The 23432-nt window shown below is 45.1% G+C and overlaps 1 protein-coding gene across 2 annotated transcripts in view; it reads left to right on the forward strand.

The window, feature by feature from the left end:
* The first annotated feature begins 15470 nt into the window (after positions 1–15470).
* Positions 15471–23432, forward strand: part of LOC109898656 (voltage-dependent calcium channel subunit alpha-2/delta-4-like) — an 84162-nt gene continuing 76200 nt past the window's right edge. For both annotated transcript variants that reach the window (XM_031833178.1, XM_031833179.1), the window contains exon 1: positions 15471–16529. In XM_031833178.1, the coding sequence (XP_031689038.1) occupies positions 16204–16529 (326 nt within the window). In that variant the 5' untranslated portion in view covers positions 15471–16203. The remainder of the gene's footprint in view (positions 16530–23432) is intronic.

Raw genomic sequence — 23432 nt, forward strand, 5'->3', positions numbered from 1 at the left:
CCCTGTCTCCTGCATCCCTCCTGATCTCCTGCCTCTACTTGGCGGTAATCCTTCACTGTCAAGTCACTTAACTTAGACCATTCACCCTGTGCCCCCTCACCCTGTGCCTAACCCCCCCCCCCCCTCCCTAGTGCAGCGCTGTGTGGGTTTTCAAGAGGGGTAGCCATCTTGTTTTATCATTTGCTCTTGCTCCCTCTGTGACATTTGTTCTTGCCGCTGAACATGTGCAGGAGGACAATTTCTCGATTCTTCCAGGGGCAGACAGCTGCGGCGCAAATTACACTAAAGCCGTTGCTTTGGGGGGGATTAGGGTGGTGCAATGTGTGTATGTGTAAGCATGCAGGGGTCCAGGGAGCACCCCCATGATGCCCGTTAACCCTGTGCTGCCAAATGTCCTCCTGTCCTCATGTGTAATGTACTGTACTGTTCATCACACTGCCTCTGTATAGAGAAAGCCCTGATGTATGATCACCTTGTAGGCTGCTGGTGATACTTAGATGTAGCTGTAACATATGTAGCCCACTCTCATTGTAACAGAGGATGTATGTTCCTTTCTATTGTTAGACCTGCTGAACTCTATGTTGAAATGGGGTTGGAGCCAATTCCACTTCAATTCAGTCTGTTCCAATTTAAATTCATTTAACAAATTGAAAATTGCTCACTATGAGGCTTCTTGAACATATAATAGAGATTTGTTGGATTTATATAGCACTTTTCAACCAACTGAGGTACTCCTAGCACTTTACATAGTAGGGGCAATCTGTCACCTACCTGGGTGATACATGGTGACCATGGTTGTGCCAGAATGCTCACCACACATCAGCTATAGAGGTGAGTAGTGATATATGCCAAATTAGAAATGAGATTAGGTGGCCATGATGGTGCCAGTTTGGGAATTTAGCCATGACACCAGAGTTAACACCCCTAATCATGATAAATGCCATGGGATTTTAAAGTGGAACTGGCAGTGTTTTAACTACTTTGCAGATATGAAACAAACAGACAATTATAATATCAGTTAAAAATATCAAATTCCCAGTTTATGCTACAAAACCAACTTTATAAGAGGTTGTCAAAATATATTTGACTCAACATTCCATGACGTGTGCTAAGGCATTGTTGGCAGAATAGATGGATGCAGTTCAATGCATGATTAATATAATTCACCAATACATTTATTGGTTGTCCAAATATAATTGCTGTCAGGTTGTAAATCACAGCTGGCCTGGTACATTCTCTGCTGCCTCCATTCAGGATGTGCTGTTTCAGTTTCAATGACTTAATATTTTGTACAAAAACTGACACATGTACTTAAGGCTGGGAATGTCAATACAGTCAAACTAGCAAGGGCAATGATCACAAGTCAGTCATAACGTGTGTGGCTAATATGATAGCGTATCTATTTATGTAGCAAACTAAAAGCACAGAGCCTAAAGTTAGCTAGCTAGCTGCTAGGAGGACGTCATGTCATTGTTGGAGTGACTGACTTTTTCGCCTCTGATCATTTTTCCGTGGCTACACAGCTAGAGATGCATGTTTCATTTGGTAAACTAGCAAGACATGTGAATCACTTTGCTAGCTAGCGAGCTATGCTGAACGACTGTTATCTCGTTAGCATATGACTTGCGTTCTCAAATTCACTCTGGATAGCTATCCACTCTGTTTTTTATTGTCTGAGTGTGCCAGATGACAAGCATTGGCAGGCAAGCTGCAGAAGAACGAGCAGGCTATTCCCCTTCATTTATCAGTGCAATTTTAACTGCCAACTAATTGAAAACGTTTGAGAGGCTTTATCTAATCTTCCTTCGTTAGATATTTGCTCATCTTGCTCTGGCTAGCATTAGTTGTTGATCTTGTTGTAGTTGATGTGCATATAGGGAAAGAAAGCCTTTTAAGGTTGTTTGATCAACAGGACTGTAAAGTTCCCAAATATAAGAGGACTCCGATGGTATTTAGCCACATATTTGCAGGAATCCATTCAAGTGTATTTTGTGGCTTTTGCCGAATGCATTCTAATGATCTAAAGTTGCTCTGTTGCATCTGCCTATAAACAGTCCAATTCAAAGTGAATGATGGCAGGCCCTTTTGGCAAATGGCTTGTTTGCGTATACAGTAGGCCTACTGTACATCTGATTGGCTATGGCTTACTGGTCTGAGTAGACTCCGGTCCTGGACGAGACACTTGTTTTTATTAGGTTTTATTTACTGCAGTGTCTATTATTTGTCCAAACACATGACCGACTTCCCACTCTATATTGCTATAGAATTTTCACAAATGCCTTAGTGTACATAATTCCCAAACATTCTAAGAATTTATGAAAATGACCATATCTAAGTGCTCACTTGTCAGAAAATGAAAAAGTGTCATATTCTTCCTGGGGGTGTATATGAACAGATTTTAATAAGATGTCATGCTGCTAAAATTATGTCAGTTCCACTTTAATTAGGCAAGTCAATTAAGAACAAATTATTATTTACAATGATGGCCTACTGAGGACCAACTTCCAGGAAATGACCCCAACCAAGAATATGATAATTTCCTCAAAGGGTGGCACTATAATTGTCAAAAAAGTAAATAAAAAAATAACATTAAAACACAGCAAACCATTTAAAACTTTAACACAAAAAGTAACTGAGTGAGACAAGTGTGACAAGTGTTGTCCCCAAAGGCTATTCTCTGTGCTTAAGCCGAATGTCAGAGAAGGATGAGCACTTTGAAGTATGGACATTCAGCAGCAACAGGCTGCAGCCCCGCCAGGGAGATAAGCATTTGCTTTGGTCAAACTTTCGACGTGAATAATTTTACCACAGAGAATATATTGATTTCCACAGGAAGTCGTTAAACCCCCTGAAAATTGTCAGAGTAACTGGACACCGTGCGGCAGAACAGGGGATTTCTGCAGCACTGTGGGCCTCTTGTGTGTGTTAATAGTCCGCTCAATCTTCAGAATCTGTACTTCTTGCCAAGTTGGAAATATTTTATTGATAGCTTTTTGGGGGCGAGAGAGAGAGAGAGGTTGATGGTGTGCCAGGGGTATAAAGCGTGAATTTGTCTGATGCTGAGTTGAGTTCACTGCGCTCTTACTGACCCCTGACTATCAGAAGGGAGGAGGGGTGGTAGGCTTTGGCTCTCTAGGTTGGGGTTTGTTACCCCTCTGTGAGTGCTCTTCTGCTTCCACCAGTTTATTATGGCCAGCTTATGGTTAGTGCTTATAGATGATAGCATAAACAAAATAAATATGTCCTGTATATTATATACCTTTAAATATGGTTTATATGGCCTTTATCAACATTAAAAAGTGTATATTGAACCCTTATCATTGATTGACTCATTTACTGCTACTGTACAGTACAGTGCAGTGCATTCGGAATGTATTCGGACCCCTTGACTTTTTCCACATTTTGTTACATTACAGCCTTGTTCTAAAATTGATTAAATATTTTTTTCCCTTATCAATCTGCACACAATACTCCATAGTAACAAAGCAAAAACAGTTTATATTTTTATTTTATCAAATGTATAAAAAAAAAAACTGATAACACATTTACATAGGTATTCAGACCCTTTACTTAATACTTTGTTGAAGTACCTTTGACCACGATTACAGCCTTGCTTCACCGTAGGGATGGTGCTTAGTTTCCTCCAGATGTGACGCTTGGCATTCAGGCCAAATAGTTCAATATTGGTTTCATTAGACCAGAGAATCTTGTTTCTCATGGTCTGAGAGTCCTTTAAGTGCCTTTTGGCAAACTCCAAGTTGGCTGTCATATACCTTTTTACTGAGGAGTGTCTTCCGTATGGCCACTCTAATTAATGCCTGATTGGTGGAGTGCTGCAGGGATGGTTATCCTTCTGGAACGTTCTCCCATCTCCACAGAGGAACGCTGGTGCTCTGTCTAAGTGACCATCAGGTTCTTGGTCACCTCCCTGACCAAGGCCCTTCTCCCCTGATGTCTCAGTTTGTCTGGGCGGCCAGCTCTAGGAAGAGTCTTGGTGGGTCCAAAATTCTTCCATTTAAAAATGATGGAGGCCACTGTGTTCCTGGGGACCAATCAATTCAATCAAGTTGTAGAAACATCTCAAGGATGATCAATGGAAACACGATGCACTTTTGTATGTTTAATACATTTGCAAAAGTTTCTAAAAACTTGTTTTCATTTTGTCATTATGGGGTATTGTGTGTAATCAAATGTGGAAAAAGTCAAGGGATCTGAACACTCAGAATGCACTGTATATTGGAGGAACATCCTTGCCATCTAGTTATCTCCATTTGATAACATTCAGTTAATCTGCTTTAAACATCCAGGGAGTTTTACACAGTCAGTCCAGAAGTATTCTAACAGTGAAACTATATCATTTGGGGTAATCTGTCTGTTAGAAGGAATCTTTCTCTTACCTGTAGTGAAAACCAGAAACCCAGAGGTTAGAGGTCAAAGTGTCCATAGTTTGTGGTGGGCTAAATGGATGGACACCATGTGGCCAGATCAGCACTCTCACTGAGGCAGCATAACATCATAGAGGCTTCTGGACGGATTAAAGGGAAACTTCAGGATTTTGGCAATGAAGCCCTTTATCTACTTCTCTAGAGTCAGATGAAGCCCTTTATCTACTTCTCTAGAGTCAGATGAAACCCTTTATCTACTTCTCTAGAGTCAGATGAAACCCTTTATCTACTTCTCTAGAGTCAGATGAAGTCCTTATCTACTTCTCTAGAGTCAGATGAAGCCCTTTATCTACTTCTCTAGAGTCAGATGAAACCCTTTATCTACTTCTCTAGAGTCAGATGAAGCCCTTTATCTACTTCTCTAGAGTCAGATGAAGCCCTTTATCTACTTCTCTAGAGTCAGATGAAGCCATTTATCTACTTCTCTAGAGTCAGATGAAGCCCTTTATCTACTTCTCTAGAGTCAGATGAAACCCTTTATCTACTTCTCTAGAGTCAGATGAAGCCCTTTATCTACTTCTCTAGAGTCAGATGAAGCCCTTTATCTACTTCTCTAGAGTCAGATGAAGCCCTTTATCTACTTCTCTAGAGTCAGATGAAGCCCTTTATCTACTTCTCTAGAGTCAGATGAAGCCCTTTATCTACTTCTCTAGAGTCAGATGAAACCCTTTATCTACTTCTCTAGAGTCAGATGAAGCCGTTTATCTACTTCTCTAGAGTCAGATTAAGCCCTTTATTTACTTCTCTAGAGTCAGATGAAGCCCTTTATCTACTTCTCTAGAGTCAGATGAAGCCATTTATCTACTTCTCTAGAGTCAGATGAAGCCCTTTATCTATTTCTCTAGAGTCAGATGAAGCCCTTTATCTACTTCTCTAGAGTCAGATGAAGCCCTTTATCTACTTCTCTAGAGTCAGATGAAGCCCTTTATCTACTTCTCTAGAGTCAGATGAAGCCCTTTATCTACTTCTCTAGAGTCAGATGAAGCCATTTATCTACTTCTCTAGAGTCAGATTAAGCCCTTTATTTACTTCTCTAGAGTCAGATGAAGCCCTTTATCTACTTCTCTAGAGTCAGATGAAGCCATTTATCTACTTCTCTAGAGTCAGATGAAGCCCTTTATCTATTTCTCTAGAGTCAGATGAAGCCCTTTATCTACTTCTCTAGAGTCAGATGAAGCCCTTTATCTACTTCTCTAGAGTCAGATGAAGCCCTGTATCTACTTCTCTAGAGTCAGATGAAGCCCTTTATCTACTTCTCTAGAGTCAGATGAAGCCCTTTATCTACTTCTCTAGAGTCAGATGAAGCCCTTTATCTACTTCTCTAGAGTCAGATGAAGCCCTTTATCTACTTCTCTAGAGTCAGATGAAGCCCTTTATCTACTTCTCTAGAGTCAGATGAAACCCTTTATCTACTTCTCTAGAGTCAGATGAAGCCCTTTATCTACTTCTCTAGAGTCAGATGAAGCCCTTTATCTACTTCTCTAGAGTCAGATGAAGCCCTTTATCTACTTCTCTAGAGTCAGATGAAGCCCTTTATCTACTTCTCTAGAGTCAGATGAAACCCTTTATCTACTTCTCTAGAGTCAGATGAAGCCCTTTATCTACTTCTCTAGAGTCAGATGAAGCCCTTTATCTACTTCTCTAGAGTCAGATGAAGCCCTTTATCTACCTCTAGAGTCAGATGAAGCCCTTTATCTACTTCTCTAGAGTCAGATGAAGCCCTTTATCTACTTCTCTAGAGTCAGATGAAGCCCTTTATCTACTTCTCTAGAGTCAGATGAAGCCCTTATCTACTTCTCTAGAGTCAGATGAAGCCCTTTATCTACTTCTCTAGAGTCAGATGAAGCCCTTTATCTACTTCTCTAGAGTCAGATGAAACCCTTTATCTACTTCTCTAGAGTCAGATGAAGCCCTTTATCTACTTCTCTAGAGTCACATGAAACCCTTTATCTACTTCTCTAGAGTCAGATGAAGCCCTTTATCTACTTCTCTAGAGTCAGATGAAGCCCTTTATCTACTTCTCTAGAGTCAGATGAAGCCCTTTATCTACTTCTCTAGAGTCAGATGAAGCCCTTTATCTACTTCTCTAGAGTCAGATGAAGCCCTTTATCTACTTCTCTAGAGTCAGATGAAGCCCTTTATCTACTTCTCTAGAGTCAGATGAAACCCTTTATCTACTTCTCTAGAGTCAGATGAAGCCCGTATCTACTTCTCTAGAGTCAGATGAAGTCCTTATCTACTTCTCTAGAGTCAGATGAAGCCCTTTATCTATTTCTCTAGAGTCAGATGAAGCCCTTTATCTACTTCTCTAGAGTCAGATTAAGCCCTTTATCTACTTCTCTAGAGTCAGATGAAGCCCTTTATCTACTTCTCTAGAGTCAGATGAAGCCCTTTATCTACTTCTCTAGAGTCAGATGAAGCCCTTTATCTACTTCTCTAGAGTCAGATGAAACCCTTTATCTACTTCTCTAGAGTCAGATGAAGCCCTTTATCTACTTCTCTAGAGTCAGATGAAGCCCTTTATCTATTTCTCTAGAGTCAGATGAAGCCCTTTATCTACTTCTCTGAGTCAGATGAAGCCCTTTATCTACTTCTCTAGAGTCAGATGAAGCCCTTTATCTACTTCTCTAGAGTCAGATGAAGCCCTTTATCTATTTCTCTAGAGTCAGATGAAGCCCTTTATCTACTTCTCTAGACTCAGATGAAGCCCTTTATCTACTTCTCTAGAGTCAGATGAAGCCCTTTATCTACTTCTCTAGAGTCAGATGAAGCCCTTTATCTACTTCTCTAGAGTCAGATGAAGCCCTTTATCTATTTCTCTAGAGTCAGATGAAGCCCTTTTTCTACTTCTCTAGAGTCAGATGAAGCCCTTTATCTACTTCTCTAGAGTCAGATGAAGCCCTTTTCTACTTCTCTAGAGTCAGATGAAGCCCTTTATCTACTTCTCTAGAGTCAGATGAAGCCCTTTATCTACTTCTCTAGAGTCAGATGAAGCCCTTTATCTACTTCTCTAGAGTCAGATGAACTCATGGATAACGTTTTTATCTCTGCATCCAGTATGAAGGAAATTAGAGATAGTTACGCATGCCACTGCTAACTAGCGTTACCGCAATGACTGGAAGTCTATGGTATCTACTAATATACTAGCAGTTACCATAGACTTTCAGTCATTGTGCTAACGCTAGTTAGCAATTGCACTTATGCTAGTTAGCAACTTCCTTCAAACTGCAAGCAGAGACATAACAATGGTATCCTTGAGTTTATCTGACTCTGGCGACCTAGACAAAGGGCTTCATTGCCAAAATCTTGAAGTTTCACTATCTCTTTTGACACCACACTCCTCAAAGTAAGTCCTGCAGGCTCTAGGTCTATCTTATCTTGATTATTGTCCAGTCATATGGTCAAGTACTGCTCAGAAAGACCTAGTTGAGCTGCGCAGGCTCAAAACAGAGCAGCACGTCTTGCTCTTCATTGCAATCAGAGGGCTGATATAAATACTTTGCATGATAGTCTCTCTTGGCTAAGAGTTGAGGAGAGACTGACTGCATCACTTCTTGTTTATATAATAAACATTAACGTGTTGGAAATTCCAAATTGTTTGCATAGTCAACTTACACACAGCTCTGACAAACACACGTACCCCACCAGACATTTCACCAGGGGTCTTTTCACAGTCTCCAGGTCAAATCAAATCAAATCAAATCAAATTTATTTATATAGCCCTTCGTACATCAGCTGATATCTCAAAGTGCTGTACAGAAACCCAGCCTAAAACCCCAAACAGCAAGCAATGCAGGTGGAGAAGCACATTGCAAGAACTAATTCAAGGAGTCATACAGTATTATACAGAGCCATGAGTGAATGGAACTCCCTTCCATCCTATACAGAGCAAGTGAAAAGCAAACCCGCTTTCAAAACAAATAAAGCAACAGCTCTCTCCCATGTGACCTATTTGTTGTGTGTATGTACTGACATGTGTCAGTAAAAACACACACACACACACACACACACACACACACACACACACACACACACACACACACACACACACACACACACACACACACACACACACACACACACACACACACACACACACACACACACTACATGTTAATGTTTTTTAAATGTATGGAAATTGTAGTCTTTTATCTGTAATGTCTTTTTCATTATTTGTCGGACTCCAGTAAGACTAGGTTTCGCCATTGGTGTCGGCAAATGGGGATCCTTTTAAATCAAATCTTCACAGAACGAGGTCTCTACTCTCTACAGACCAGGATTCTCTTCTCTCTAGGAACCAGGAGACTCTTCTCTCTACAGACCAGGATTCCCTACTCTCTACAGACCAGGATGCTCTTCTCTCTACAGACCAGGATTCTCTTCTCTCTACAAACCAGGATTCTTTTCTCTCCACAGACCAGGATTCTCTTCTCTCTACAGACCAGGATTCTCTTCTCTCCACAGACCAGGATTCTCTTCTCTCTACAGACCAGGATTCTCTTCTCTCTACAAACCAGGATTCTTTTCTCTCCACAGACCAGGATTCTCTTCTCTCTACAGACCAGGATTCTCTTCTCTCTACAGACCAGGATCATCTACTCTCTACAGACCAGGAGTCTCTACTCTCTACAGACCAGGATTCTCTTCTCTCTACAAACCAGGAGTCTCTACTCTCTACAAACCAGGATTCTTTTCACTCCACAGACCAGGATTCTCTTCTCTCTACAGACCAGGATTCTCTTCTCTCTACAGACCAGGATTCTCTTCTCTCTACAGACCAGGATTATCTTCTCTCTACAGACCAGGAGTCTCTACTCTCTACAGACCAGTATTCTCTTCTCTCTACAAACCAGGATTCTCTTCTCTACAGACTAGGACACTCTTATCTCTACAGACCAGGATTCTCTTCTCTCTACAAACCAGGAGTCTCATCTCTCTACAGACTAGGGGTCTCTACTCTCTACAGACCAGTATTCTCTTCTCTCTACAGACCAGGAGTCTCTTCTCTCTACAAACCAGAAGTCTCTACTCTCTACAGACTAGGAGTCTCTACTCTCTACAGACCACGATTCTCTTCTCTCTACAGACCAGGAGTCTCTTCTCTCTACAAATCATGAGTCTCTACTCTCTACAAACCAGGAGTCTCTACTCTCTACAGACTAAGATTCTCGACTCTCTACAGACCACAATTCTCTTCTCTCTACAGACCATGATTCTCTACTCTCTACAATCCAGGAGTCTCTACTCCCTACAGACCACAATTCTCTTCTCTCTACAAACCAGGAGACCCTAATCTCTACAGACCAGGATTCTCTTCTCTCTACAGACCAGGATTCTCTTCTCTCTACAGACCAGGATTCCCTTCTCTCTACAGACCACAATTCTCTTCTCTCTACAAACCAGGACTCTCTACTCTCTACAAACCAGGAGTCTCTACTCTCTACAGAAGGAGGTATCTACTCTCTACAGACCAGGAGTCTCTACTCTTTACAGAGCACGATTCTCTTCTCTCTACATACCAGGAGTCTCTACTCTCTACAGACCTGGATTCTCTACTCTCTACAGACCAGCATTCTCTTCTCTCTACAGACCAGGATTCTCTTCTCTCTACAGACCAGGAGTCTCTACTCTCTACAGACCAGGAATCTCTTCTCTTCACAGACTAGGAGTCTCTTCCCTCTACAGAACAGGAGTCTCTTCTCTCTACAGACCAGGGGTCTCTACTCTCTACAAACCAGGATTATTTTCTCTCCACAGACCAGGATTATCTTCTCTCTACAGACCAGGATTCACTTCTCTCTACAGACTAGGATTCTCTTCTCTCTACAGACCAGGATTCTCTTCTCTCTACAGACTAGGATTCTCTTCTCTCTACAGACTAGGATTCTCTTTTCTCTACAGACCAGGATCATCTTCTCTCTACAGACTAGGATTCTCTTCTCTCTACAGACCAGGATTTTCTACTCTCTACTGACCAGGATTCTCTTCTCTCTACAGACCAGGAGTCTCTACTCACTACAGACCAGGATTCTCTACTCTCTACAGACCAGGATTCTCTACCCTCTACAGACCAGGAGTCTCTTCTCTCTACAGAAGGAGGTCTCTACTCTCTATAGACTAGGGGTCTCTACTGAAGGAGGTCTCTACTCTCTATAGACTAGGGGTCTCTACAGAATGAGGTCTCTACTGTCTATAGACTATGGGTCTCTACTGAAGGAGGTCTCGACTCTCTATAGACTAGGGGTCTCTACAGAAGGAGGTCTCTACTCTCTATAGACTAGGGGTCTCTACTGAAAGAGGTCTCTACTCTCTATAGACTAGAGGTCTCTACTGAAGGATGTCTCTTCTCTCTATAGACTAAGGGTCTCTACTGAATGAGGTCTCTACTCTCTATAGACTAGGGGTCTCTACTGAAGGAGGTCTCTACTCTCTATAGACTAGGGCTCTCTCCAGAAGGTGCTCGGCTGACGGCTGGCATAGAGGGAGGGGGTGGAGTGTGCTGCAGTAACTGTGGCGATAGCAGGCAGAAGTGACAGCTGCAGGTGTGGACAGACACAGGGCTGGATAGAGGGAGCAACAGGCAGAACGAACGGCAACTGTTGGCCTAATGCCTGGGGATAAATAATAAACCAACTGTGAGATAAGCACTGTTCTTCAGCAGCGGGAGAAAAGGCTGCTTGAAAGGGGGGGAATGCATGACTTTTAAATCCCGGCACCCGCAGTTTGGCACAGAAGATTAGGCTCTGAACTTTAATTAAGCAGATGTCGCCATTAATATTTCAACTTCTGAGCAACCTGATATTGGACTGCGTGGTGATGTCATATGCACAGGCATCAGTACATAAGCTGGAGAGCAAAATGGTTTCTCTGGTTGGATCAGTGTCTGCCCATCTGGAGGCATGCAGTCGGTGGACTGTGGAGAGGAACCCATTTAGAGATCATCACGATGGACCCCTCCAAGATCAGCCAAAGACTCATAGTAGTGTCATTGTGTCTTACCACTTTGTTTTCAACGTATCCCCACAGTGGCGTTCATGAAATAGAGTGTCATAAATACTCATGCTTGCTCAAACATGGTTTCAGAATGCAACACAGTGATGTCTAGGGTTGGGGTTAAGGTTACAGCAAACGGCTGTCATGTCTACTATACATCCCATATCAGCACCCTCTGCTGGTGTCACTGTGGGGGTCACAGTGACAGATTCCTTGCCCTGTACAGAGCTCCAGCTTCAAACAGTACATGCCATCAAAATTCCATCAGCATGCAACATTCAAACTTATCATCATTTTTCTGCGGTGTCGCCGGAATATTTGAGACTCTGTGCAGGAATATTTGAGGCTCTGTGCAGGAATATTTGAGGCTCTGTGCAGGAATATTTGAGGCTCTGTGCAGGAATATTTGAGGCTCTGTGCAGGAATATTTGAGGCTCCGTGTCGTTGTAGAGCCTTCGGGCGGCCTTCTCAGAGCCTTTTCCTGGGCTGTAATGCCAGGCATCCTGCTCTGTCAGCAGGGTAACCCTATCTACCGCAGTGTGTGTGTGTGTGTGTGTGTGTGTGTGTGTGTGTGTGTGTGTGTGTGTGTGTGTGTGTGTGTGTGTGTGTGTGTGTGTGTGTGTGTGTGTGTGTGTGTGTGTGTGTGTGTGTGTGTGTGTGTGTGTGTGTACTGTAGCAGCACGGCCACTAGCTCCAACACATGCTGCAGTATTTTAGTATCTGTAATTACCCACGTCTCAACACCCCTCAGCTCTGGGAAGAGTGGATCCCTGCTTACTGTGGCAAACACTACAGTGAATTTACTACAAAGCTGGTAGACCTGCTCAACTCTAAGGAAGGCCTAGTCTTCTCCCCTATCCTCCAGACAGACCACTCTGCTCAACTCTCACATAGACCTAGTCTTCTCCCCTATCCTCCAGACAGACCACTCTGCTCAACTCTAAGGAAGGCCTAGTCTTCTCCCCTATCCTCCAGACAGACCACTCTGCTCAACTCTAAGGAAGGCCTAGTCTTCTCCCCTATCCTCCAGACAGACCACTCTGCTCAACTCTCACATAGACCTAGTCTTCTCCCCTATCCTCCAGACAGACCACTCTGCTCAACTCTCACATAGACCTAGTCTTCTCCCCTATCCTCCAGACAGACCACTCTGCTCAACTCTCACATAGACCTAGTCTTCTCCCCTATCCTCCAGACAGACCACTCTGCTCAACTCTCACATAGACCTAGTCTTCTCCCCTATCCTCCAGCCAGACCACTCTGCTCAACTCTCACATAGACCTAGTCTTCTCCCCTATCCTCCAGACAGACCACTCTGCTCAACTCTCACATAGACCTAGTCTTCTCCCCTATCCTCCAGCCAGACCACTCTGCTCAACTCTCACATAGACCTAGTCTTCTCCCCTATCCTCCAGACAGACCACTCTGCTCAACTCTCACATAGGGTTGAAACTATGCCTAGTTCTCACACTATCCGCCAGACAAGACCAGCCTGTCTCTGTAGAATGCCCATCCCAGAGGGGGTAATCTTGTCTCTAGTCTCTGCCCATTGAACAGCATGGTGACTGGGGCAGACTGAGAGGACAGACGAGGTGAAGATGTTGATGAGGGGTGGATCATGGGTGGGTGGTTGGGTGCATACTGCCCAGTGCAGTCTGGCCTTGCAACTACTACACCATTCATCTATCCAACCGTCTATCCATCTGTCCATCCATCCATCCATCCATCCATCCATCCATCCATCCATCCATCCATCCATCCATCCATCCATCCATCCATCCATCCATCATCTCCACTCCCCCTGTTTCCATGCACCCACGATGAAAGAGCTGCACCAGGCAGTACCCTACCACCCCCTCCACAGCAGCAGGCTACTTGGCACTAACATAAGCTGTCGTGTCTCCCTGAGGCCGGAGTGTGCCAGGCGACAGCTGCATGGATCAGGCCCCGGGGCCCGTGCCCCGCCTGCCTATTAGCCGCCTGTTAGACCCCACTGGTTGGCCCTGGCTGGTCTCTGAGGGCCAGGGACACACGGGGGCCACTCTGTTCTCCTCAATGGGAGCATTGTTCTGGGGAGCGCTGGATAAGCCCCCATATCAGAGAGCTACAAGAGTCGTGGAGCTTGATCAGATGAGCTTGATGTGATGGTTGGGTGATTGTGGGTCCATATGAAACTACTCTCTCTTGACGGCCTAAATGGACTAACTGACTTGGCTCTGGGTGTGAGGTCAATATGACATGAAATTGACCTTGCTGCAGACTCATGGGGAGAAAAATACTATCATTACCTGGCTTCCCAGGCAAGGTGCATGAAGAAATATTAAGCAACTTTTGGAGAGGAGAATGGAATGTGATGAATTGCATGCTGCTGGGCCGATATTCACACAGCATCTCCAAGTAGAAGTGCTAATCTAGGCAGAGTACTCTGCACCTTTTACTGTGGAGTTGTCCAGCGTGGGCGTAGATTAGAATCCATGTAACTGGGTGTGATTTCCTCTGTCACGCTGTGCATTGGCCAAAGAGCACGGTTCTGGTTGCTGCAGTGGCCAACCTGACACCCAGGCCACTGTGAGTTACTACAGGGGTGCCACTAAACCTGACCTCTGCACAGGGACCCACAATGGTCCTGACTCCCAAAAGCACAGGACTAAAATAAGTCTTCTGAGAAAGTTAACTGGAATAATATTCTCTTTTGTTGTGGGTGGAATTCTTTCCCCCCTGTCTCATCACCCCAGAATGAACACCATGTTAGGAGAAATTAGTAGTATTTGCATCAACTAAGTTGCAGTAACGTTACTGCTTTCCCTCTGTGTTGTGTCCCTTCCCAGAGATAAACGCCTGCGTGTTTCCTCACATGCCAGCAGAGGGAGCGCTTGTCTTGACTTCAGTCTCTACCAAGGACTACCATGGGTTGATAGGTTTAGCTCAAAGTGTCATTTTAGGAATGGACCGTTTTTGATTAGTGCCAAATGCTCCAAACCGTTATGGAGTCAAAACCCTATTCTCTATTGAAGGTCATGCATAAGACACTCTGAATATGAGAGACCATGAGATTCCTCAGGTCAGGAGAGTAGCAGCTTAGTGCTCTTCTCCTTTAATAGATTATTTTAAAGGAGATTAGTCTTAAAGTACCTCTAGTTGATGTCCCACTTGTACATCCCTTATCACCTAGCCTCACTGCAGCGCTGTTTCCAAAGTTGTATCAAGACAAAAATACAAGCATGCGTTTATTTGAAGATGTGTGTGTGTGTGCGTGCGTGAGTGTGTTCACGCAGTACTGCTCCATTCCTGCTTAGCGGTGCTCCTGTACCAGAGTGCCAGAGTTGCCGGGCGGGAGCTGGCTTGGCAAGCGTGTTTTTGTTGAGTATCAGGCTCTGCTAGATGTCCCAGACAGTCCAGCACCTCCTTCGCTAAAAACAAACTGTTGGGGCTTTTATTCATCCACTGATTGGATGGACAAGAGCCTGTCTCCAGAAATCAATATAATCCTTTTAGATAAAACAAACCCCTCATCCAATCCTCCGCTTCGATCCCTCCCTCCCTCCTCCTCTCTACTCCCCTCCCTCCCTCTATCCACCCCTCCCTTCCTCCTCTCTACTCCCCTCCCTCCTCCTCTCCACTCCCCTCCCTCCTCCTCTCTACTCCCCTCCCTCCCTCTATCCACCCCTCCCTTCCTCCTCTCTACTCCCCTCCCTCCCTCTATCCACCCCTCCCTTCCTCCTCTCAACTCCCCTCCCTCCTCCTCTCTACTCTTCTCCCTCCCTCTATCCACCCCTCCCTCCTCCTCTCTACTCCCCTCCCTCCCTCTATCCACCCCTCTCTTCCTCCTCTCTACTCCCCTCCCTCCTCCTCTCCACTCCCCTCCCTCCCTCCTCTCTACTCCCCTCCCTCCCACTATCCACCCCTCCCTCCCTCTATCCACCCCTCCCTTCCTCTCTCTCTCCTATCCCCTTGTTGGTTGGGGTAGGGAGTTTTAATCCAAGTAGATTATGCCCTAAATTGGGTGACTGTCAGAGAAGGCAGCGTCGGCAAATCAATGGCTGCTACATGCGTCCCTCCTGCCTCTATCTGTGGATATATTCATCTGGCCGTTGATGTTGTCAGTGTGATGGCACATCTGTCTGGTCTGGTCTCTGCGTAACCTTTTCATCTGCTCTGGGCAACCAGGGACCAGGAGGGGATCCTTCACCGGCAGGACACATAGGAACTACAGCACTCTAGATCCATGTGAATGACCACTGCATGGTGAACTTCTGGTGAATAGTTGTTGGAATGTCTTGGTCATGGTTGATGGACAGGTCGCAGTGATCTAAATACTGCCTCTTCATTGTGTCATATTGGAGTGTTTTATAGCTTCTGATCTTCCAACACCAGAAGGCAACAGGAGCAGGTTGTGGTGCTTTAGGATTGTAAAGAGGAGAGATTGACCTGTGGTTTTGAGAGGATGATAAAATAAGGAGAGAAAGGGTTGGAGGATGACAGGATCCAGACACCGGATATTCACGCACACTGAGGAGAAGAGCATTCTGGGTCACACAGTCAAAAAGAACGTCAGAGTCTTCCACTTCCTTTAGCCGACATGAGGAAACTTAACCCTATACCCTGCAGACTCATTGAGATGTTCCTCAACACTTTCCTGAGGCTTGCTGATCCTGAAGTGTGTTGTTGTTGTTTTGTTGTGTGCTGACTGAGATATTGGAGAGGAGCCATAGCCAGCGGAACCGTACGGATATCCTCCTCAGGCGACACAGTGGACCCAGGCAGGATGGGACTACGACCCAGAGCCAGATCAGGTGGAGAAACAAACACAGGGTTGAGGCTGGGACCCAGAGGAACCCCCACAGGGCTGAGGCTGGGACCCAGAGGAACCCCCACAGGGCTGAGGCTGGGACCCAGAGGAACCCCCACCGGGCTGAGGCTGGGACCCAGAGGAACCCCCACAGGGCTGAGGCTGGGACCCAGAGGAACCCCCACAGGGCTGAGGCTGGGACCCAGAGGAACCCCCACAGGGCTGAGGCTAGGCCTGTGGATCCTGTGTTTCAGCTGGTTCTGCTTCACTGCTCACGCTCAGATGAAGATACCGCCTGAGACGTGAGTAGACCCTTAAAACTATGTAGTACTGCTCACCTCCAACAGTCTCTCCTTTAACGTTTCATATAGCCTACTGATGCTTTGTGTGTCAAATACAAATAAAATACAATGTTATTTGTCACATCCTTGGTAAACAACAGGTGTAGACTAACAGTGAAATGCTTACTTATAGGCCCTTTCCATCAAAGCAGAGAGAGAGAAATGAGAGAAATAACAAGGAATAAATCCACAATGAGTAATGTTAACTTGGCTTTAGATGGGGGGTACCAGTACCAAGTTTATGTGTAGGGGTATGAAGAAATTGAGGTAGATACGGTGCATTCGGAAAGTATTCAGACCCCTTGCCTTTTTCCACATTTTTGTTACGTTACAGCCTTATTCTAAAACGGATGAAATTGTCTGGGATATTGTGTGTAGATTGATGAGGAAATTAAACATTTTCATCCATTTTAGAATAAGGCTGTAAGGTGACAACATGTGGAAAAAGTCAAGGGGTCTGAATCCTTTCTGAAGGCGCTGTATGTACATATACTTCAACCCTGTAGGTAGGGGCAAAGTGACTAGGCAACAGGATAGATAGATAATAACCAGTCACAACAGCATATGTAATGAGTCAAAAGAGTTTGTGCAAAAAAGGTCAATGCAGATAGTTTGCGTAACTAATGGTTAAATATTTAACTGACTATTTAGCAGTCTTATGGCTTGGGGGTAGAAGCTGTTCAGGGTCCTGTTGGTCCCAGAGTTGGTGCATCAGTATCGCTTGCTGTGCGGTAGCAGAGAGAACAGTCTGTGACTTGAGAGGCTGGAGTCTTTGACAATTATTAGTGCCTTCCTCTGACACCGCCTGGTATAGAGATCCTGGATTGCAGGGAGCTGGGCCCCAGTGATGTGCTGGGACATACGCGCTACCCTCTGTAGCGCCTTGCGGTTGGATGCCGAGCAGTTGCCATACCAGGCGGTGATGCTACCAGGCGGTGATGCTACCAGGCGGTGATGCTACCAGGCGGTGATGCTACCAGGCGGTGATGCTACCAGGCAGGATGCTCTACATGGTGCAGCTGTATAACTTTCTGAGGATCTGAGGGCTCATGCCAAATTTAGAGGCACAAGTGGCACAAGTCTATTCACTCAGCTCAGTGGTATTCTCACCATACTATCTCCTATATCTATGTGGTCTGTCGCAATCCTCTAGTTGATGGTGATGGGTCTCCATAGTTTTCTCAGCATCTTGTCACCCTGACTACGGTTCAGCAGCAGTAAAAGAGGATGGATGCAAGTGACTACTGACTTTCTCACTTCTAACAAATGCAAGTGTTGCTCTTGCAAAATGTTTGAGGATAAAATGTCTGACCAGTCGAATCCAGCCCAGTTATTCAAGAGGAGGATAAAACTGTCTGATAAATGGCATATAAGGAGGAGATTGAATCTCTATTCTGATACGTTCTGTCTGATAGACTGCCTGACTGGCTGACTGCCTGACTGGCTGGTGCTTGTTGTTTATCTGCAGTCAGCTGCTGTTCGGTGTGTTTTAAGGCCTGATTACACATTGACCCTGATTCCTCTCTCCTCTCCCTCCGCTTCTCTCCCTCTGCTATAATTTAACCCCATCCAACTGTCACCAAAACCACAGCCCTCAAAAAGGTCACATGAGCCTGGGAGATTAATCACGGTTGAGTCCCACACTTTGCCCTCTGCTCTCTGCCCGCCTGGCCCTGTGTCCACACTCATCTCTCATCCCACCACATTAGGGGACAGAGCCAGAGGGCATCGAGGCCAGTCGCACAACATGATTTGATGTGATTGTGACAAAGCCCTGATTTTTTTCCCCTCTTGCTTTCAAAATCCAGATTTTCTCCTCTTGTGGAAATCAGCCACTGTTTTACTCAGCTGGAAGAGAACAAACCTCATCATCAGGTCACTTAGTGTGCTGATGTGATGGAGTGTTTGTCCAGTGGTTCGCTACATTATATTTCCCATGTGGGAATAGTCTAGACTTGTCTTTGTGGTAAAGTGCATCACTATATCCCCAAGGCACAATGGGGAAAGCTGGCTGTTCTGTGCTTGTCTGGGATTCTGTAGATTGTATTTGTAGGCCATTATAGGGCTGGCGCTGGACAAACGGGATATTCTCCTGATCTTACATACATTTACTTGAGTCAGGTCAAAAATCATACTGATTGACCCAAAGCTATCGCGCTCTTCAAAGTTCCCAACAGCAAAATCAAATACAATTTTATTTGTCACATACGCCAAATACAAGGTGTTGTAGACCTTACCGTGAAATGCTTACAAGCCTTTAACCAACAATGCAGTGTTAAGAAAATATTTACGAAAATAAACTAAAAAAATAAGAAACACAATAAAATAACAATAATGAGGCTCTACCGGTCTTTACACCAGTGTGTCACAGATAAAAGATACTTGACAAGCTACTGTTTATGTATGAGAATTTGATAACTTTACTAATCTTAGTTCCCATCAGGCAACATTTGGCATAGGATGTCATCATCTTTGGCACTGAGAATCCTGTTTTTTGTTGTCTACCACCGGAAACCCAGTCAGTGGTGGTCAGTCATTCAGCAGTGTCAATCATTCAGCGGTGGTCAGTCATTCAGCAGTGGTCAGTCATTCAGCGGTGATCAGTCAGTCAGCAGTGGTCAGTCATTCAGCGTTGGTCAGTCATTCAGCAGTGGTCAGTCAGTCAGCGGTGGTCAGTCATTAAGCAGTGGTCAGTCAGTCAGCAGTGGTCAGTCAGGCAGCAGTGGTCAGTCAGTCAGCGGTGGTCAGTCATTCAGCAGTGGTCAGTCAGTCAGCGGTGGTCAGTCATTCAGCAGTGGTCAGTCAGTCAGCGGTGGTCAGTCAGTCAGCGGTGGTCAGTCATTCAGCAGTGGTCAGTCAGTCAGCGGTGGTCAGTCAGTCAGCGGTGGTCAGTCATTCAGCAGTGGTCAGTCATTCAGCGGTGGTCAGTCAGTCAGCAGTGGTCAGTCAGTCAGCGTTGGTCAGTCAGTCAGCGGTGGTCAGTCAGTCAGTGGTGGTCAGTCAGTCAGTCAGCGTTGGTCAGTCAGTTAGCGGTGGTCAGTCAGTCAGCGGTGGTCAGTCATTCAGCGTTGGTCAGTCAGTCAGCGGTGGTCAGTCATTCAGCAGTGGTCAGTCAGGCAGCGGTGGTCAGTCATTCAGCGGTGGTCAGTCATTCAGCGGTGGTCAGTCATTCAGCAGTGGTCAGTCAGTCAGCGGTGGTCAGTCAGTCAGCGGTGGTCAGACAGTCAGCGGTGGTCAGTCAGTCAGCGGTGGTCAGTCAGTCAGCGGTGGTCAGACAGTCAGCGGTGGTCAGTCAGTCAGTGAGCGGTGGTCAGTCATTCAGCAGTGGTCAGTCATTCAGCGGTGGTCAGTCAGTCAGCGTTGGTCAGTCAGTCAGCAGTGGAAAGTCATTCAGCAGTGGTCAGTCAGTCAGCGGTGGTCAGTCATTCAGCAGTGGTCAGTCAGTCAGCGGTGGTCAGTCATTCAGCAGGAAGTGGTCCAAATGTAAAAGTGCATACAATCAGTTGACCACTGTTATCTGCAAGACACTGCAGGATAACATGTTATCCGGGATGGTGGCTGTGACACACACACACACACACACACACACACACACATGTGCGCGCGCACTCACACACACATATATATATATATATATATATGTATATACAGTATGTACACGTACACACATATATACACACACACATACAAACACAGAGGCCCACACAGATGGTCGTGCAGATTGGAGTGTGTAGTCAGAGGAACCTCCTGTGTGTTAACCTGCACCCTGCTGGGTCCATCACCGCCTGAAGCCTCAGCCCGACTGTAGTAGGTTGAATGAGCATTGCTTGATTTGGGACAGAATGTTAACAATATGTTATATCTTTGGTTAAACAAATCTGCTTTGATATTGCTCACACAGCCAGACACACACACAGATGCACACAAACGCACAGTCACACACACAAATGAATACACAACACTGCTGTGTAATGACAATGTGCAGTGTGTATGTGTCCCGCTGGGACCCTTTAAGCCCATCAGTTGATCCTATATCTGATCCTATATCTGATCCTATATACAGCATTATCCTGAGCTGAGCCATAGTGCCATAATCCTGACTGTGTCTGTTTGGGCTCTATAGCCTGCAGGCTGCACCACCTGCAGCTCCCAGCCCACTTTGTAGTGAGGTAATATGTATCATATGTATATTATATACCATATATACCTCACCTGTAGCCCGTGATAATACTATGCAATTATCCTATACAAATGTTTATCTGACTCCATTAAGAGAATTCAAATATGCAAGCAAGCATTAGGCAATGAGTTGACGCTGACTAGCAAGAATTGGTCTGTGAGTGGAATACTGAAGGCAGATATTTAATAACATTGTAAAATGAATAAAATCAAATACAAGGCACGAAGCTTAAATTACAAAACATTAACAAGCATTACAATGCATTACTCTAGGCATGATCAGAAAGGGAGAAAGAGAGAGAGAGAAGTCCTAGCCCGAAAGGCCATGCTCCAAGAGTCCCTGGGGTAGAGAGAGAGAGAGAGAGAAAGACAGACAGTGTAGGTATCTCACCAGCACAGGTCAGGAACAAAGAAGAGAGAGCCATGGAGGGGGTCAGGGAGAGATGGAGGAAAGAGAGAAAGTTAGTGATTGATTTTCAGTGGATGCTGGCAGCATTTGTTTCACAACTGAATCTAGACTGACCCAGACCCAGACTCTCCTGAAGTATGCATGCCTTGGCCTTGGTAGTGAATAGGTAAAAGCAGTGATGAGTTGTTGACCAATAGCATTAATGTTGAGTTAACCTCCAATCAAATATCAGACCTACGGGACGACAGAACCTCTGCATCACAGAGGTGTGACAGAATGGGTGTTGGTGTTGGTGAGATAATGCAGCATTTCTAAGACAACACAAAGGCATCCCTGCATACAGTTGATAAGTCCTACAACACCCAGCTCCTAGTCCAGGCTGCACAGATCCAGTCTGCTCTAATATCTGACTGCTGGCCTTCATATTCTAATGAGATCAAGCTATCTCTCCCAGCCCAGCACAACTTCTAACTCCTCTGCCAGTCTGGCCCAGTCTGCTGGCTCCAGTGCCCCAGGGCCCTGTTAGGCTAGAGTGGGCCAGCTAGTTTATCCACTACACAATGCCAGTTATCATGGCCAAGTCATATTGACAAAGTTCTTGTGGCGAATGTCTTTTATAAAAAATGTGTTTTACATTTTTGACACGAAGATCAACTGTACTAGTTGTTCAGGCTCTGGTTGTTTATATCTTATTTTTGTACTTTTTTTGTACATAATGTTGCCGCTACCGTCTCTTATGACCGAAAATAACTTCTAGACATCAGGATTGCAATTACTCACCACGGACTAGCAGAATCCTCTTTTTCCTTTCAAGACTTGGACGAGCCCAACGTGAAAGATACGCTGCTTCCTCGGGAACAGGCCCAGATCCCCCTGATCTGTGTGAAGAGGACGTGGAGAAAGAGGGGCCGAAGGTCCGGCTGATATTTGAGAATTCACAGGCGATCGAATAAACCCCCACTTCCCTCCATTCTGCTAGCAAACGTGCAGTCTTTGGACAATAAAATCGCTGAGTTTCGCGAAAGATTAAACTACCAACGGGACATTTAAAACTGTAATATCTTATGTTTCAACGAGTCGTGGTTGAACGACAACAACATCAACATACAGCTGGTTGGTTATACGATGTACCGGCAGGATAGAACAGCAGCGTCTGGTAAGACAAGGGGCAGTGGTCAACAGCTGGTGCACGATATCTAAGGAAGTCTCGAGCTATTGCTCGCCTGAGGTAGAGAATCTCATGACAAGCTGTAGACCACACTACCTACCGAGAGAGTTTTCATCTGTATTCTTTGTAGCTGATTACATACCACCACAGTCAGAGGCTGGCACAAAGATAGCATTGAATAAGCTGTATTCTGCCATAAGCAAACAAGAAAACCCTCACCCAGAGGAGGCGCTCAACCAGAGGGTAAAGAACTCTAGGCCACCTTTACTCCACACATAGAGAAGCATACAAAGCTCTCCCTCACCCTCTATTTGGTGAGGGAGAGTGACTAGATCAATAAAAAAGTCAGATGAAGCAGATGCTAAGCTACATGACTGTTTTGCTAGCACAGAGTGGAATATGTTCCGGGATTCCTCTGATGGCATTGAGGAGTACACCACATCAGTCATTGGCTTCATCAATAAGTGCATCGATGACATCGTCCCCACAGTGACCGTACGCACATACCCCAACCAGAAGCCATAGATTACAGGCACCATCCGCACTGAGCTAAAGGTTAGAGCTGCAACTTTCAAGGATCGGGACTCTAACCCGGAAGCTTAAAAGAAATCCCGCTATGCCCTCCGACGAACCATCAAACAGGCAAAGCATCAATACAGGACAAAGATCGAATCTTACTACACCGTCTCTGATGCTCGTCGGATGTGGCAGGGCTTGCAAGCCATTACAGACAACAAAGGAAAACACAGTGACACGAGCCTACCAGATGAGCTAAACTTCTTCTATGCTCGCTTCGAGGCAAGTAACACTGAAGCATGCATGAGAAGACCAGCTGTTCCAGAAGACTGTTTGATAATGCTCTCCGCAGCCGATGTGAGTAAGACCTTTAAACGGGCCAACATTCACAAGGCCGCAGGGCCAGACGGATTACCAGGACGTGTACTGCATACACTTCAAACAGACATACATACCCCACCAGACATGCCACTTTGGGTTTTTTCACGGTACCGAAACCAAAAATAGATTGAATGCTTTGCTCAGTTATGTATAGAGCCATGTCATCCTGGATCACAGCGTCTCTCCTCTCTGTAAAGCTCTAATTTAACTC

Source organism: Oncorhynchus kisutch, linkage group LG10 (assembly GCF_002021735.2).
Source record: "Oncorhynchus kisutch isolate 150728-3 linkage group LG10, Okis_V2, whole genome shotgun sequence".
Taxonomy (NCBI): Eukaryota; Metazoa; Chordata; class Actinopteri; order Salmoniformes; family Salmonidae; genus Oncorhynchus; species Oncorhynchus kisutch.